Source organism: Dryobates pubescens, chromosome 9 (assembly GCF_014839835.1).
Source record: "Dryobates pubescens isolate bDryPub1 chromosome 9, bDryPub1.pri, whole genome shotgun sequence".
Classification (NCBI taxonomy): Eukaryota; Metazoa; Chordata; class Aves; order Piciformes; family Picidae; genus Dryobates; species Dryobates pubescens.
The window spans coordinates 30349570-30365083 of record NC_071620.1 but is presented as its reverse complement, the minus strand read 5'-3'; the positions used below and the strand labels follow the sequence as shown (position 1 = coordinate 30365083).

At 42.3% G+C, this 15514-nt stretch overlaps 1 protein-coding gene across 1 annotated transcript in view; it reads right to left on the bottom strand.

The window, feature by feature from the left end:
- Positions 1-15063, bottom strand: part of KIAA0319 (KIAA0319 ortholog) — a 29812-nt gene extending 14749 nt beyond the window's left edge. The window contains exons 1-10 of the mRNA XM_054164016.1: positions 14908-15063; positions 13634-14403; positions 11787-11970; positions 9190-9294; positions 8476-8573; positions 8010-8097; positions 7435-7527; positions 6677-6809; positions 4726-4954; positions 1916-2039 (exon numbers count right to left, since the gene is read on the bottom strand). Coding sequence (XP_054019991.1) covers positions 1916-2039; positions 4726-4954; positions 6677-6809; positions 7435-7527; positions 8010-8097; positions 8476-8573; positions 9190-9294; positions 11787-11970; positions 13634-14403; positions 14908-14956 — 1873 coding nt within the window. The 5' untranslated portion in view covers positions 14957-15063. The remainder of the gene's footprint in view (positions 1-1915; positions 2040-4725; positions 4955-6676; positions 6810-7434; positions 7528-8009; positions 8098-8475; positions 8574-9189; positions 9295-11786; positions 11971-13633; positions 14404-14907) is intronic.
- Between the last annotated feature and the right edge of the window lie 451 nt (positions 15064-15514).

Genomic DNA, 15514 nt, shown 5'->3' with positions numbered 1-15514 from the left:
CACTGTCCCTGGAGGTGTTAAAAAAAGGACTGGATGTGGCACTTGAAGCCATGGTTTAGTTAGTCATGAAGTGTTGGGGGATAGGTTGGACTTGATGATCTCCGAGGTCTTTTCCAACCTTGTTGATTCTATGATTCTATATTTGTTAGGCAGTCACTTGCAAGGACTGCCAATCAGAGGGAAGATTTAACACAGAATACTGCATTGCAGATTTGATATATTGACTCAAATGTGCACAAGCCAGCAGAAGATACTAGGTGGGAGAGACAAACTCTGCCATAAGCCAAATATCACAGCAAGTACTTCCCTTTTTCACAGCTGTACCTGAAGGCACAGTCATGCTCCAAAAAATGTGCAACACATTCAATGCATTGTATAAAATGTTTTATAACAAGAGGGGTAGGGTATTCCATTGGTTCCACCACTGCATCCCTTTCAAAACCATCCACAGGAATATGGCTCTTTGTCCTTGAAGAAGATAGTGGGCCAGTTTTTTTGCTGCTCAAGGTCAGCACAACGCCACCAAGTTAATGCAAATTTAGAGCCTTTGAGGATTTAGTGCAGAAACATATAACCTATTATTCTATTTTCAACATCTGCTTTTGTGGCATGGTGAAACTGTCAATGCTATAATTTTCCTGGGTATTTATTTACCCTTAGACCTGACTTCAGCTATAGCATCTTTCTAGTTCCATATTATAATGGGTCTAAAAGGCACTACACCACATGCTGTACTTCAATTCATGTTTTTGATTTCCACAGTAAATGCTCCCTAAAGTTTGCCCAGAAGGGGTCATCTACAAAAAGATACATAATAAGCAACAACAGGACGATAAAACATTGCCATGTGGTGGAATGAGAGACTTTCAGAAAGGCAGAAAAAGCCAGTTTTGACATAACAGGCAAACACATTACCAAAAAACCCCAGCCAAACAAACAAAAACCAAAACCAAACAAAATAAAACAAAAACCAATCTCATGACACCTGGACTTGTTCACTCAGCTCCCACATCCATACAAATGTCTGAAACGAGGTAACAAGGCTGGTGAGAGGCCTTGAGCACAAGCCCTATAAGGAGAGACTGAGGGAGCTGGGATTGTTTAGCCTGGAGAAGAGGAGGCTCAGGGGTGACCTCATTGCCCTATACAACTACCTGAAGGGTGGTTGTAGCGAGGAAGGGGTTGGTCTCCTCTCCCAGGCAACCAGCACCAGAACAAGAGGACACAGTCTTAGGCTGTGCCAGGGGAAGTTTAGGCTCGAGGTGAGGAGAAAGTTCTTCACTGAGAGAGTCATTCATCATTGGAATGGGCTGCCCAGGGAGGTGGTGGAGTCACCGTCCCTCGAGGTCTTCAAGAGGAGATTGGACGTGGCACTTGGTGCCATGGTCTAGTCATGGGGTTTGTGGTGACCGGTTGGACTCGATGATCCTTAAGGTCTCTTCCAACCTTAGTGATACTATGAAAGATATAGCTTTTGAAAATCCCCTGCTTGACACTTTTTCCTAGAAAGTGCAATGCAGTTCTAGTGAGAATTTAAACCTCACAAGGACTCTTGAAGAGCTGCAAAACAGTAAGAGAACTGAGCAAAGCACTGACTGATGCTTTGAACAGTTTTCCAAAATAGACTTTGCAGGATACCAAACTCAAGAACTACATTTTACCTTTGAGAAGTACACTGAAATACACCTCTCTGAAGGTTGCCTACATAATCAAGCCAGTGTGAGCCCTCAGGATGACCACCTGGGCTTTCCACAATTCTACAGTTGTTTTAACTGTTTCCTTTGACAGAAGATGGAGGTGGAAGAGTCTCTGATGCAGGGATGCCAGACATTCAGGTTGAGGCATTCAAGGACAGTGCTAAGGAATCAGGCTGGCCCACCCTTGAGGTACCCAGACGTGCCTGCCGCCGACTTACCAGGCTGTACGATCAGTGTGACCTCAGCTGTGGACCGCTGCCTTGCAGAGTCTGTGACAGTCAGCTGAAAGGTATAATCCCCTTCCTGCATTGCAGATAACTGGAGGTACGGCGTCCGCACTCCCTGCGTGGCATTTATAAAGACAGAGCGTGAGATGAAACAAAACCACTCGTGGATTATGAAAGGTCTTACAGAGCAAACATGGAGAAAAAAACACACAACGTGTTTTAACTCACAAATACAGTGTACTGAGCAAGTTGGAGCACCTTGTAGACAAAGAGAAGGCTTACAATTTGGTGCACAGACAGATGTCACATATTCATTATTGCAACTCTCCCTACCAATCCAGAACATACAGGTAGACAATAAACCTTCATTTCTTATGTTTAGTGTAATTGCTGCATTGCTTCTGAACACAAAAATTCTGAAATGCATAGGACATGAACTCTCATAATCAGAAAACTAAACGCTGATGGAAATGAATGCAGTTTATTCCATTTCCTTAGAGATATTTTAAAAACAAACTTCATGACATTCTTTAACTTTTATAAAAGTTGTTAAAACACAAAACTAAGCTTGACTTGATCCCAGACAGATGGGCTTATGGAAGAAAACACATTCAACAAGGTAACTGTCCAGCAGAGTTATACTCTTCCAGCAGTATTAGTTGCTATCGATATAAGCTCATAAGTGGCTAGGCCCAGCCTTTTCCTAATGAAATGAAAATTTGTGGCATCTCTCAGATGAGGAATAATAAATCACAATACAATTAGGTTGTTCTTTTATTGTTGTTTTTTTTTTAATAAAGATGATGGACAGATGGGCAGAGTCCAACGGCATGAGATTTAACACATCCAAGTGCCGGGTTCTGCACATTGGCCACAGCAACCCCATGCAGAGCTACAGGCTGGGGTCAGAGTGGCTGGAGAGCAGTCAGGCTGAGAGGGACCTGGGGGTGCTGGTCGATGGTAGACTGAACATGAGCCTGCAGTGTGCCCAGGCAGCTAAGAGGGCCAATGGCATCCTGGCCTGCATCAGGAACAGTGTGGCCAGCAGGAGCAGGGAGGTCGTTCTGCCCCTGTACACTGCACTGGTTAGGCCGCACCTCGAGTACTGTGTCCAGTTCTGGGCCCCTCAGTTTAGGAAGGATGTTGACTTGCTGGAACGAGTCCAGAGAAGAGCAACAAAATTGGTGAGGGGTTTGGAACATAAGCCCTACGAGGAGAGGCTGAGGGAGCTGGGGTTGCTTAGCCTGGAGAAGAGGAGACTCAGGGGTGACCTTATTACTCTCTACAACTACCTGAAGGGAGGTTGTAGACAGACGGATGTTGGTCTCTTCTCCCAGGCAAGCAGTACCAGAACAAGAGGACACAGTCTCAGGCTGCGCCAGGGGAGATTCAGGCTGGATGTTAGAAAAAAGTTCTATACAGAAAGAGTGATTGCCCATTGGAATGGGCTGCCTGGGGAGGTGGTGGAGTCGCTATCACTGGAGGTTTTTAGGAGAAGACTTGACGGGGTACTTGGTGCTGTGGGTTAGTTGCTTGGGCGGTGTTGGATTGGTTGATGGGTTGGACGCGATGATCTTGAAGGTCTCTTCCAACCTGGTTTATTCTATGTATTCTATGTATTCTATGATGATGACAACTAAGGAACTTGATAAATTATTTACTAACCAGTGAGGTACTTGTTGAAGTGCTCTCTAACCAGGGATACTACATAACACACCTGAGGCATGAATCCTCAGCTTCAGAGACAAGAGGAAGATTACTAGACATTTGAAAAGAAACTCTTAATTGCTCTTGTATTTCCACATTAAATACTCAAGAATCCATTAGAAACCTCAAGCAGTCGTTCCCTCCATTCAGGAAGGTTGCTTTAAGTTTGAACATCTCTTAAGACCTACAGGTTCAGGTTGCACAAATGCTTTTGGAAAGTGTTTTGTCTTGGTAAATGAACAGAAATAAGCCTTATGCTCTAAACCCTTTAATAGTTTTGTAAGTCTCTACAACATATGCTTGCATCAGTGTATTACTACTTCCCTGAAGAGAAAGTGATCTCTCTACAACTCTGAAAGTCTAAAGCATTTACGATCAGGTTTCTTATAAAAGATAGCTTCTAGGTTTCAGCTGGCTTCATTACATTCACTACCTCAACTGCCCGCAGAGCTACAAGAATCTCTAAATTAATGAGTGCAGAGTGTGATGAATTTCTTTTAGATTTTCTCAGCTATAAAAAACAAACAAACCAAAACCAAAACAAAAGCCCAAAGCCATGAAAATGACAAAATAAATTCAGTTAGCCTTCATAGGAAAGCTGTGTTTTAATGAGCACAGTGATTTCACCACAGAGCATGGTTGTATAACACTTGCAAAAGTCCTGTCATCTTTTGACTCAAAAAAGTAACTTTGTTGGAGTCCTACTTTCTCTCAGAGAATGTGTTACAGGAAAATCCTCACTACCCCTCTGCAATCCCAAAAAGCATTGACTATGTCCAGCACGTCAGAAGGTGAAAACCTGTGTAGCAGGCTCTACAGTCCAAGGACAGACATTGCAAACTCTAAGTCTTTACAATCTACTGGGAAGCAAACAACAGCACAAATCAGAAACAGTCACAGGGAATGGAAAAAACATAATGAGGAGAAATTAAAAGTAGTATCTAAAATAAGAGTGGAATGCATCAGAGAGGAATAAAAAAACCTAAATGCACTAATAAAAAAGAGTAACAGTAGTTACTTTGGCATGTGATTGCTCATGTTAGAGGCAAAGATCAAAGAGCTTTCCAATCCTATGGAAGGAGAAATGGACATACCTGCATTGCTACAACCTTGCCTTTGCTTTTAGGACTGAGTGACCACTCATAGCTGACAATTTCATGGTCATCACTGCTCTGATTTCCATTCAGTGTGATGAAGTTCTGTGGCAGGGTGACAGCCTGATTAGGTCCTGCATTAGCAACGGGTGGGTAATCCACTGGTTTGTTGACAGTCAGAGATGCAATGGTGGAATTGGCTGCTCCATCCGAATCAATCACTGTGAGTCTTCAATGGGAAAAAGAATATTGGAAATATGTTAAGATGAACTTCTTCCAAGTCCTAAATTCAAAGGTTATGTTTTCTGGCACTTTTCTAAACATCACCTAAACCAGCACCACTGACTAGATTATACGACTTTTTTCCTCAGAAATAGGTATCCCTCAACTAAGGTAGGAAGCCTGTAAGAAGAGCCTAGCAATTCTGGATCACAGATAAAACTCTTTTCCTGCAGTCAATGGCAACTTCAGTAATTTCAACTGTAAATTGCTCAGTATAAACAGAGAGATTGCATTCATCAGTCATAGTGGAACAGACACTGGAATGTGCTGCCCAGGGAAGTGGTGGAGTCACCATCATTGGAGGTGTTTAGGAGGAGACTTGATGGGGTGCTTGGTGCCATGGTTTAGTTGATTAGGTGGTGTTAGATGATGGGTTGGACGTGATGATCTTGAAGGTCCCTTCCAATCTGTTCTATTCTATTCTATTCAACATCTACATCCAAAACTACCCCAGATGCCCAGAAGCTCTGCTTCTAGCACAGACACAGTTCCCAACTTCCTTGTAGCACATAATTACTAATTTTAAAATTGAGCTGAATTATCAGCACAGATTTTTGAAGATGTCAAGTCACAAACCCAAAAATGTACAAGTTTTACAAAAATCCAAACCACTACTGCCTCTCAGAAACACAATGCTGCATTGTCCTAAAATGAGACTGCTGCCAACACCGAAAAATGATGAAAGCCTGTCCTCCACAATGCGCTAACCGATGACATTCCAAATTCACCTCTTGTGAAAACTGCATGTATCTGGGTGGTGGGTTGGGCTTGGAATGGGCTGCCCAGGGAGGTGGTGGAGTCACCATCACTGGAGGTGTTTAGGAAGAGACTGGATGGGGTGCTTGGTGCCACAGTTTAATTGATTAGATAGTGTTGGATGATAGGTTGGATTCGATGATCTCAAAGGTCTTTACCAACCTGGTTAATTCCATTCTATTCTATTCCCCCCCAACATTAAATTTTGCCAGACCAGCTCAGCTGGAAGTAAATGAAAGCTGTATTTACAAGCAAAACTACAATCTACAATGAAATGCAATGAATATGTAGAAAATACACAGTATTTATTATTTGTAAATATTTGTAAACATTGTAAACAGCACAAGCACCCCTTTGGTCAAAGACCAGGGGAAGCTAATAGCTTCTCCCTCTGACCTCAGCAATGCATAAACATGGCAAAATAGCAGCAAGGCAAAAGATTATGTGAAGAACAGAATGACTCATTAAAATCAGCACACAACAATGCCTTGCAAAGATCAGTCTCCCAATACTGTTCTGTCTGCCACCACTCTTCAGGGGATGACTTTCACAGCCTGACTGCAGACTTTCACATCAGGACTCTTGCCAGCTTCAAAGATAGGAAAAAAAAAGTCAAAAATAAAAGTTCTGTCACAGCTACTGCTGGGAGTGGGAGGCATTTAATTACTGCTATCTTGTTTTGCATATCTTTGTGCTGTAAAACATCACTACACCGTATCACAGAATCACTGCAACCATTTATTAATAAACACCTCCATATGTCTCTCCACTGTGCAAAATGAAGAGTAAGAGAATGCAAGACAGAAAGTGGGTTCTTGTTTGAGGAGGTACATGTGAGCATGAAGAGAAAGAAGCATTTAGCTGACATCACAGAAACAGTTAAAACCCCAAAGGAAAGCATCTGTGCAGGTACCTGAAAGTGTAGTTTCCAGGAACAAGGTTAGACAAGTGCAAGACAGCTGTGTCGGCAGATGCCTTCTGCTCCCTCAAAGGACCTTTAATTTCCTCCCAGTGGTAGCTCACGATCTTCATATCATCCATACTCTCTACATTCAGTAAAGAAGAACACATTAGTTTCTTGTAGCAATTTCTGGAACTAATCCTAGTAAAGTCTTTCATGCACTAATGCCTAACTGTTTTCAACTATCTTTTCAAGCATATTCAAACATGGTTCATGCACCACAGGTGTGAAACCACAGATTCCAAATTACATTTGGTATGGTCTATTTAGACAAACAAAACAAAATTTTCTTCACGTACACACAAATAAAACCCAATATCCAGCTCTGCACCTTCCAACCTGTGCATTCTCAGAAATTATGAATGTAATTATGACATCTCATCATACCTATGTGACAGCACTCTAACATGGCCCAAGCTGTTCTGGCACCAGGGGTCTTTTGGAAAGGACGGGAAGAAGTTTTGAGAGTAGCAGCTTTTTGGATGCAGCAGCTCTAACACACTCCATCTCAGTCCCCAAGTATGTGGTTACATTTTATCACTTTATTCAAATAATTTATAACTGGACTCAAATCACCCCAAACAAATCATGATTCAGGGAACTCCTGAGTAGAGTGATAAGGAATTTTACTTGTAATTGGCAAACAACAATGACATTGAAACTGTATACTAAAAATACAGGCTATCAACACAGGATGGTTCGGTACATACGACTGCCATCAATGAAGGTAGAAGTTGTAGGCAAAGAAATCTCTTGTGCTTTGGGTGAAGCAATGGCAACAGGTGGCTGGTTAACTCTGACTGCTATGAGAAAGACAGGGGAAAAAAAAGAGGTAAAAAAAAAAAGGTTGTGAAACCCCAGGCAAAAGAAACCTGTTCACTCTACAGATCAACATCCTCAGTGATTTAAACCTATTTGATTGACAGCTTCGCATCATCTGCTGTCCTCCTTGGACAGTGCACTGATGCATCAGTCTCTCAATGTAGTCACTTCTAGCTGGTGCAATTTAGATCAGATGTGTGCACTGTAACTTGCAGGTAGAGCCAGTTCAACACCTAATTGTTGTTCTCAGGGGAGAAGGAGAACATAAAAGGTCGCAAGGCCTTTCCTGAAGACGTACAATATCCTAGAGCACCTAACACTGTGATCTCCTTTTAATGTTTTCCAGGCACTGAAATATGGAATATCTCTACATGACTGGATGCCCTTGACAGTAACAGACTGTTACATAAGCAACTACTGGCATTAAAGAAATTAATTGCAGTATTTTGGCCAACTAATTTACCTGGTTTGACTGTGACATTTACAAAACCTTCACCAAAGGCATTTTCACCAGAAACTGTCACTTTGAAGGCATAAAGTCCCACTGATAACTGAGACAAACACACACAAAAAGAAAATCAGGTTACATGACAGGTTATACAAAAGCAGCATGCATAAATCTGCCAATCATACTATAAATAGGGAAAAAAGATGGATATCTTAAACAAAGATCTCCTTTTATGAATACATACATGAAAGGCTAGTAATCACTGCACAAAAGTGAGGAATACAAAGCAAACACTGAGGAATTTTCTCTCTGTCTTGGAAAATTATTAGATTACCTAAAAAAGACACTTCTAATATAGCAAATATTTAATGATACAGGAAAAAAAAGAGACTCAGTCTTTCAAACTCTTTGAATCAGTGTGTTCATCCCCAAAGATTAGAATCCTGTGAAAGGACCACAGAAATGCAATGAGCTCACTTACATGAGAGAGCTTCAAGGTCTGGCTGTGCCTGCGCTCCATTTCACCACCATAGTCAGCAGGGTGACTGATTAAGCTCCATTCATAAGCGTAGGCTGTTTCTAAGAGCAGTAACACAGCATAAGAGTAATCAGCTTTGCCTTCAAGGTAAGCCCAGGAAACAAACAAATCAAGTTCACCATTTGTCAGATAAAATACTACAGTAAGAAATCATGACTGCTACTGTTTAAGCCTGCAAAATGAATCAGTATGAACACACATTGAACTTCCACTTGGTAAAGCAGCAAGGATGTTGTGGACTTCACAAACCATAAGGTTCTTCACAAAAAACAGAGTCACACAAATGGATGTGTTTTGCATAGCAACCTATGAAACATGTATCCTTTGCTGCTGTAGTTCAGAAGCCAGTAGCATTAAGGTAAACACTGCATTCAAGACCTACTTTTCCCACTAGAAGAAAACCCAGAGAAATTATAGGCTTCCTATTGAACCATCTGGCTAATAAGTTCAGGTTCTGAAAAAAACAAAGTCACTTAAAAATATTTAAATCTTTAAAATACAAAGGAGGAAGTCTGCTCTGCAGATGGAGCTACAAAAAAGGTAGGAGGAGGAGATGAGAATGACTAAGGTACAGATGTTCACATAGCCCAGGTCTTGTCTGCATTTGAAGGCTGGTAGTGTGTACATCTTCTTGCATGTTAAGGCCATTCAACTCACCTGTAGGTGGTGGTGGGACAACAAAGGCATTCAGTTCAACTTCATTTTTGGGTAGCATCACTTGTATGTTATCTCCAGCAGACACAACAAGTTCTTTCACTGTATCTAAGACAGAATACGTACGTTATGTTTTAACAGATGGGATGAATATACATTTATTATCTTCAGATATTTGTAATGGATTAAGTAAAATCTGATAAACACCCTGCAGTAGATAAATAACAAAAATCAATTCCTCAATATATAATCAAATAATAAACTATTACAATTGTGACTATTGTTCCTTCACTTTTTACCCAACCAAAATTTTCTTCTTCTCCAAATATTATTTCCCTGACTTACAGAATGGAATGGAATGGAATGGAATAAGCCAGGTTGGAAGAGACCTTCAAGATCATCGTGTCCAACCCATCATCCAACACCATCTAATCAACTAAACCATGGCACTAACCACCCCATCAAGTCTCCTCCTAAACAGAAAAGCATTCTGATTATCCCTGTATATTACAAGTAACACAGCTCCACATAAAAAAAATTACACACTTTTCTCAGTAACTGGATGGAAGTGCAGGAACTGTAAAATACGCAATTACAGAAGACAAAACCAAGCCATCTGCACCAGAACAAACCTCATTAAAGCAACATAGTCTATACCAGAGCTCTACTATCAGGACTTCTTTCACCAAGAAGCACTACTTACTTAGGAAGGATGTTGACTTGCTGGAACGAGTCCAGAGAAGGGCAACAAAGTTGGTGAGGGGTTTGGAACACAAGCCCTACCAGGAGAGGCTGAGGGAGCTGGGATTGCTTAGCCTGGAGGGGAGGAGACTCAGGGGTGACCTTATTGCTCTCTACAACTACCTGAAGGGAAGTTGTAGACAGGCAGATGTTGGTCTCTTCTCCCAGGCAGCCAGTACCAGAACAAGAGGACACAGTCTCAGGCTGTGCCAGGGGAGGTTTAGGTTGGATGTTAAGAAGTTCTGCACAGAGAGAGTGATTGCCCATTGGAATGGGCTGCCCGGGGAGGTAGTGGAGTCATCATCATTGGAGGTGTTCAGGAGGAGACTTGATGGGGTGCTTGGTGCCATGGTTTAGTTGTTTAGGTGGGTTGGATTGGTTGATGGGTTGGACACGATGATCTTGAAGGTCTCTTCCAACCTGGTTTATTATTACTTCTATGTCTGTGTGGCTCTTGTGAGACACATCTCAATGCCCAGCCCAGTATCCCTTTCAAAAATTCCATTTGGATACAAGAAAGGTATATGAGGCTATTCTCAGAAGAGATGAGCATTCAATTCTTTATTCACCACCCAGCAACACCCTCCCATTCCTCTTCTGTGAAAAATCCTTTTCCAAAAATGCCAAAGTTCACAAATCCAGTCCCCAACAGTAGCTTCAGGAAAGGTTCCCATTAGATCTGTACTTAAAAGGTTTTAAGTGTATTCCTTTTGATATTAGGAACCTACAGAACAAAGGTTCTCCAAAAGCAACACTGACTAGCATCTAAACATCCAACTTACAAACTCTGAATAGATTAGCAAGATGCTGCTCAGCAGTGGCAACTGACAGGTCTAAAAGTGGACAATGTGTGGAAGCCCACTGAGAGCACACTTCCTGTCACTGATACTTAAATGCATCCAAGGGTCAATAATTGCTCATGGGAGTTACTCCAGGCACCACTGGAAGTTTGTACCTTGACCTCCACAGGAGATGAGAACAAAATAGCTAGATGAGGGTGATGACTAAAAGAGAGAAAGAGGGACTGTCTTCAAGACTTCTAAGCCAGCAGGGCTGAGAATACACAAACATCCTTGCATAAAGCAGTACTTACAGTGAGATTCATAACCTTCCCTTCAGCTTCTTCCAAGATCCTTTTTGAAGCCTCTTCAACCTCCTTCTGTGAAGGAGGAGGAGGAGCTGCCTAGTCAACATTCAGTGGTAGTGATGACCCATTGCCTTGGAGAGGGATCTCTTGTAGCTCATCTCTCCTGATACCTCCCACTGCTATCTTCTCTGCAGCTCAGCAGAGGATGCCAAGAATGTCCCAAAACAGATTTGGTCTGCCAGGAGCAAGAGTTTTAGCTCTCCATATCCCTCAGTACATCAGGAATGCAGACTTGTGCTTCTCTGCATTTTGTGGCCCTTCCAACACTTTGTCAGGGTGCACAAGATGATGAGAAACTTAGCAGAAGAAAGGAGATAGTCTAACATACACGTGGAATTTAACTCAACTACAGAGGACATCATGGTTGAACATGTCATCTTCAAAATAAAAACTTCTGGTATTTCCAACCAAGTATTAAAATTAACCCATTTTTTAAAAGGCTCTTAACCTCTGCTTTTTACTTTACTGTACTTGTTTTGAGTTATAATTTCCCATTAATGATGGACTTGGTCAGAGTTTTGCCTCTAAAGTAACTGGCTAAGGGTTTTGGAGTTTGCACTGTTACTGTTGGTCTCCAGACTTCAAGAAGAATGATATTACATCTGGATAAAGAGTAAATTCATAACTAACAACAGACTGGAAGCTTGATATCCCTACCTGCTGTCCAACCTGCAGGTAACCCATCAGATCTCTGGCTATGTTGAAGCATTACCTGCTTTAGCAGCAGCAGTGGGTGCTGTGAATTGCTGTGTGAGCTCAGATGGCACAGTACTAGTGGGAAGCAGTGTGATCCCACCTTCAGTGGCATTCTCAGGGGCCACTGTGGGAGTCTGGGTTTTCTCTGACACACCTGGGGAGAAATCCAGTTTGTCTGCAGAAGGGGAAGGTGTAGCAGCCTGAAAAATCAATAATAGGGAAAGAGTTGACATAAGTGAACCATTTTTCACATTTCTAGACTTAGAAGTATGCTGGTTTTTAAATAGCATGTAGGGTGAACCCGCTGATTTCACAGATCCACAGACTGCACTGGTTTGGAAGGGACCATCAAAGGTCATCTTGTCCAACCTCCCCTGCAGTGGACATGGGAGCCTCCTACTAGATCAGGCTGCCCAGGGACTCATCAAGTCTGATATTGAATGTCTCCAGGAACACAGGTTCAACCACACCCATCTCACTGTAAAGAACTTCTTATGTTTCTAACCTCCATCTACCCTGCTCCAGTTTAAAACCATTGCCTCTCATCGTATCACTACAAGCCATTCTAAACAGTCCTTCCCCAGCTTTTCTGTAGGTCCATTTCTGATATTAAAATGTAGTTATAAGGTCTCCCTGGTGCCTTCTCTTCTCTAGGCTGAACAATCTCAATCCTTTCTACCTGTCTTCATAGGAGAGGTGCTCCAGATCTATCATCCTTGTGGCACTCCTCTGGACTCACTCCAGCAGGCTTGTCTTCCTTGTGCTGGGGTCCCATAGCTGGCCACAGTATTTCAAGTGAGGTCTTACTTGCTACTAAGAGATTTCGTTCATATACAGACTATCTGTCAAGGAAGGACTGTTTGGTTTTAATTTTGTTGTTGGTTGGTTGGTTTGGTTTTTTTCCAGTCAGGTTTTGTAAGAAATGCTAATCATTTTTGAAGTTTCAGATGCAAAAGTGTGTGAGCTATGGTTATCAGAATGCAGTAACCTGGAATACAACTAAAACCATCAGTTCCCAAACCCAGTAAATAACAGTGTGAAGGTTTAAATACACCTTTAAAAGCCAGTGACAGCCTGTGTGATGAGTATTACTGCCTTCATGCTGTACACACATGAGCATAACAGAATTGCTGTGTTTTATTACATCTGCTCAGACCAGAACTTGCTCATGTTATTTCCTCATCACTACTAAAACACCCTAAATCTCTCTACTCAGTACTGGGCCCATATATGAGACCCCCAACACAAGGGGGACATAGACCTGCTGAAGCAGGTCCAGAGGAGGGCCACAAAGATTATCAGAGGGTTGAAGCACCTCACTGAAGAAGAGAGGCTGAAAGCATTGAGGTTGTTCAGCCTGCAGAAGAGAAGGCTCTGGGGATACCTTGTAGCTACATTTCAGTACCTGAAAGGGACCTACAAGAAGGCTGGGGAAGGACTGTTTAAAAGGGCTTGTGATAGGATGAGCAGCAATGGTTTTAAACTGGAGCAGGGTAGATTTAGGTTAGACGTAAGGAGGAACTTCCATTAACTTCTGATGAGTCCCCAGAGGTCAGAAGGGAATATTGTAACACTATTAACACCAGGTCCAAGTCCATTTGTCTATAGGCTTCTAAGGAGACTCCACAGTGTCCCAAAAGGAGCTCTGCTCCTTATTACCTGATAGAAAAGAGTTCTTTAGCAATTCATCTGACTATTAAAACAATCCTCTCCCCTTCAGCCTTTCCTAACACTGTAGCAGGACTGTATGTTATTTGAGTGTTAAGGTTACATGACAAAGCAACAACCTAATCTGATCTGAAAACCAAAATAATTACAAGGTGGCTGACCATACTCTGCCTGCTTCCTGAAGGGCAAACATACCTCTTTTGGCAAAGCATCAGCAGGTTGTGCAAGTAGTTGAACAGCGGCTTCACTTTCAAATGTCTTCCCAGGGAATGGTGTAATCTCTGGGAGGGATGACAACCTCTCTATAGAGTGCTCAGTCACAGAGTTCAGTTCAGAGATGGTTTTATTCAGAAGTCTTTCCACCTTCTCAGCTGCCCCTTTCTTTGCAGCAAAGTCTTCCTGGTTATCTCTATCATCACCCACAGAAGAGTTAAAGCCGTTTTCACCTGCCACCATGAGGCCCCACTCAGCATAATCTGTGCTCTCTTTCTGCCCATGTTTGATGTTCACCTGAAAGGGGTCCTGCTCCAACTCTTTATAATCGTCAATATATTCAGGTATCTCCTCAAGGCTGGGATCTTTGCCGAGCAGAGACAGCTCCTTCAGGCTACTCACCTCAGATGGCTCAATCTGGAGCCCCACAGAGTGAACCATGCTTGGGATCACTTGCCCAAATCCCAGTAATGAGGCTGGCCTCTGAGAAGGCCTCAGCACAAAAGTAAGGTAGGACTTTACAGTGTCAATTTTTTTAGGTTCACAGTTCTCTTTGCTCTGGCAGTTGACGATGTAACAGCGTCGTTCGAACATCCAGGACAAGTCACAAGCAGAGAGGTCACAACACGCTGCGATGCAGTCGGACAGCGACATAGCGTGAGGAACTCGCACGATTTTAGTGGTTTCTAAATTGGGTGAGATTACAGCACCTGAGTATGTGGCTCCTTCTCTGCACTGCTCACAACTGAAACCTGAAACAACAGCACTGGATGTAGGACACAACACACTACAACCAAGCCATAACATAGTTTACAGTGACCAAAAATGGCTCATCACAGGAGACCAAGATAAAGAGAGGTGGTACCCTGCTTCCAGAAGCTCATTTCCTTTCACTAACAACTCCACTACTTTTGAAATTCTTTTTAAGCATGTCCCTTTGCAGAAGTCTTTGTACCTGGGAGGATTTTTCAGTGCAGGATCTTGATACGTTTTGCAAAGTACCTCTTACTCCCTTGCCAGTAGAAACACATAGAGATGAAAGTGAATTGCCAGTACTTAAGAACAAAGGAGGGAACACAAAAAAATAGAGAGGGACCTCCATCACCCCCATAGCACAGTGAGCAAAACATGTTTTTAAAACAAAAGTCTCAAGATTTCCCAGCTCTTGCTTTATATTTCATTTGCACCTGCATACACACTCCAGGAGCACTTGCTTCACTCTGTGTGACTTGGACACGCAAGAAACAAATTCCTACCTGTTATTGCCCATAGTACCAGGCAGAGAACATCAAGTTCAAATGCCATGCTGCAACAGGAAGGCAGTGGACAACTGCTTTTCCAACCAGCTCTGTGGAAATTATAGGTCTTAAGTTGGTTTCCTCTAATATTGTTTAGTATCCTGCTGTGGCCACAAAGCACTGCAACAAACAGCACAGGAAAAAATAGATCAGATCTAAGCATTAATTAGAATGTCACAGTAGATTCCATAGACAGCTTAAATGCAGGCTTTATCGTAACTTTCTGGCTTCTTGATGGATGACATTAGGCAAGCTGAAGAGATAGAACACATTACTTACCTGGAAATCTCATTCTCTGGAGATGCAGAATTTGGTCTTCTTACCTCAAATTCCACAAATCTGCAGTTACACGGACCCTGGGTTAGCTCTGACTTTAAACAGAAACTAGCAGGTATCTTTAACTGAGGAATCACAGCCAGTATTACAAAATCACCATGGTTGGAAAAGACCTTTAAGATCAACAGGTCCAAACATTATCTAACTGCTAGGGACACTATTACACCATACCCTTTTAGTCTGTGCTAAAACCCATGAGGTGTTAAGTCAGCTCTTTAGACAGCCCTCA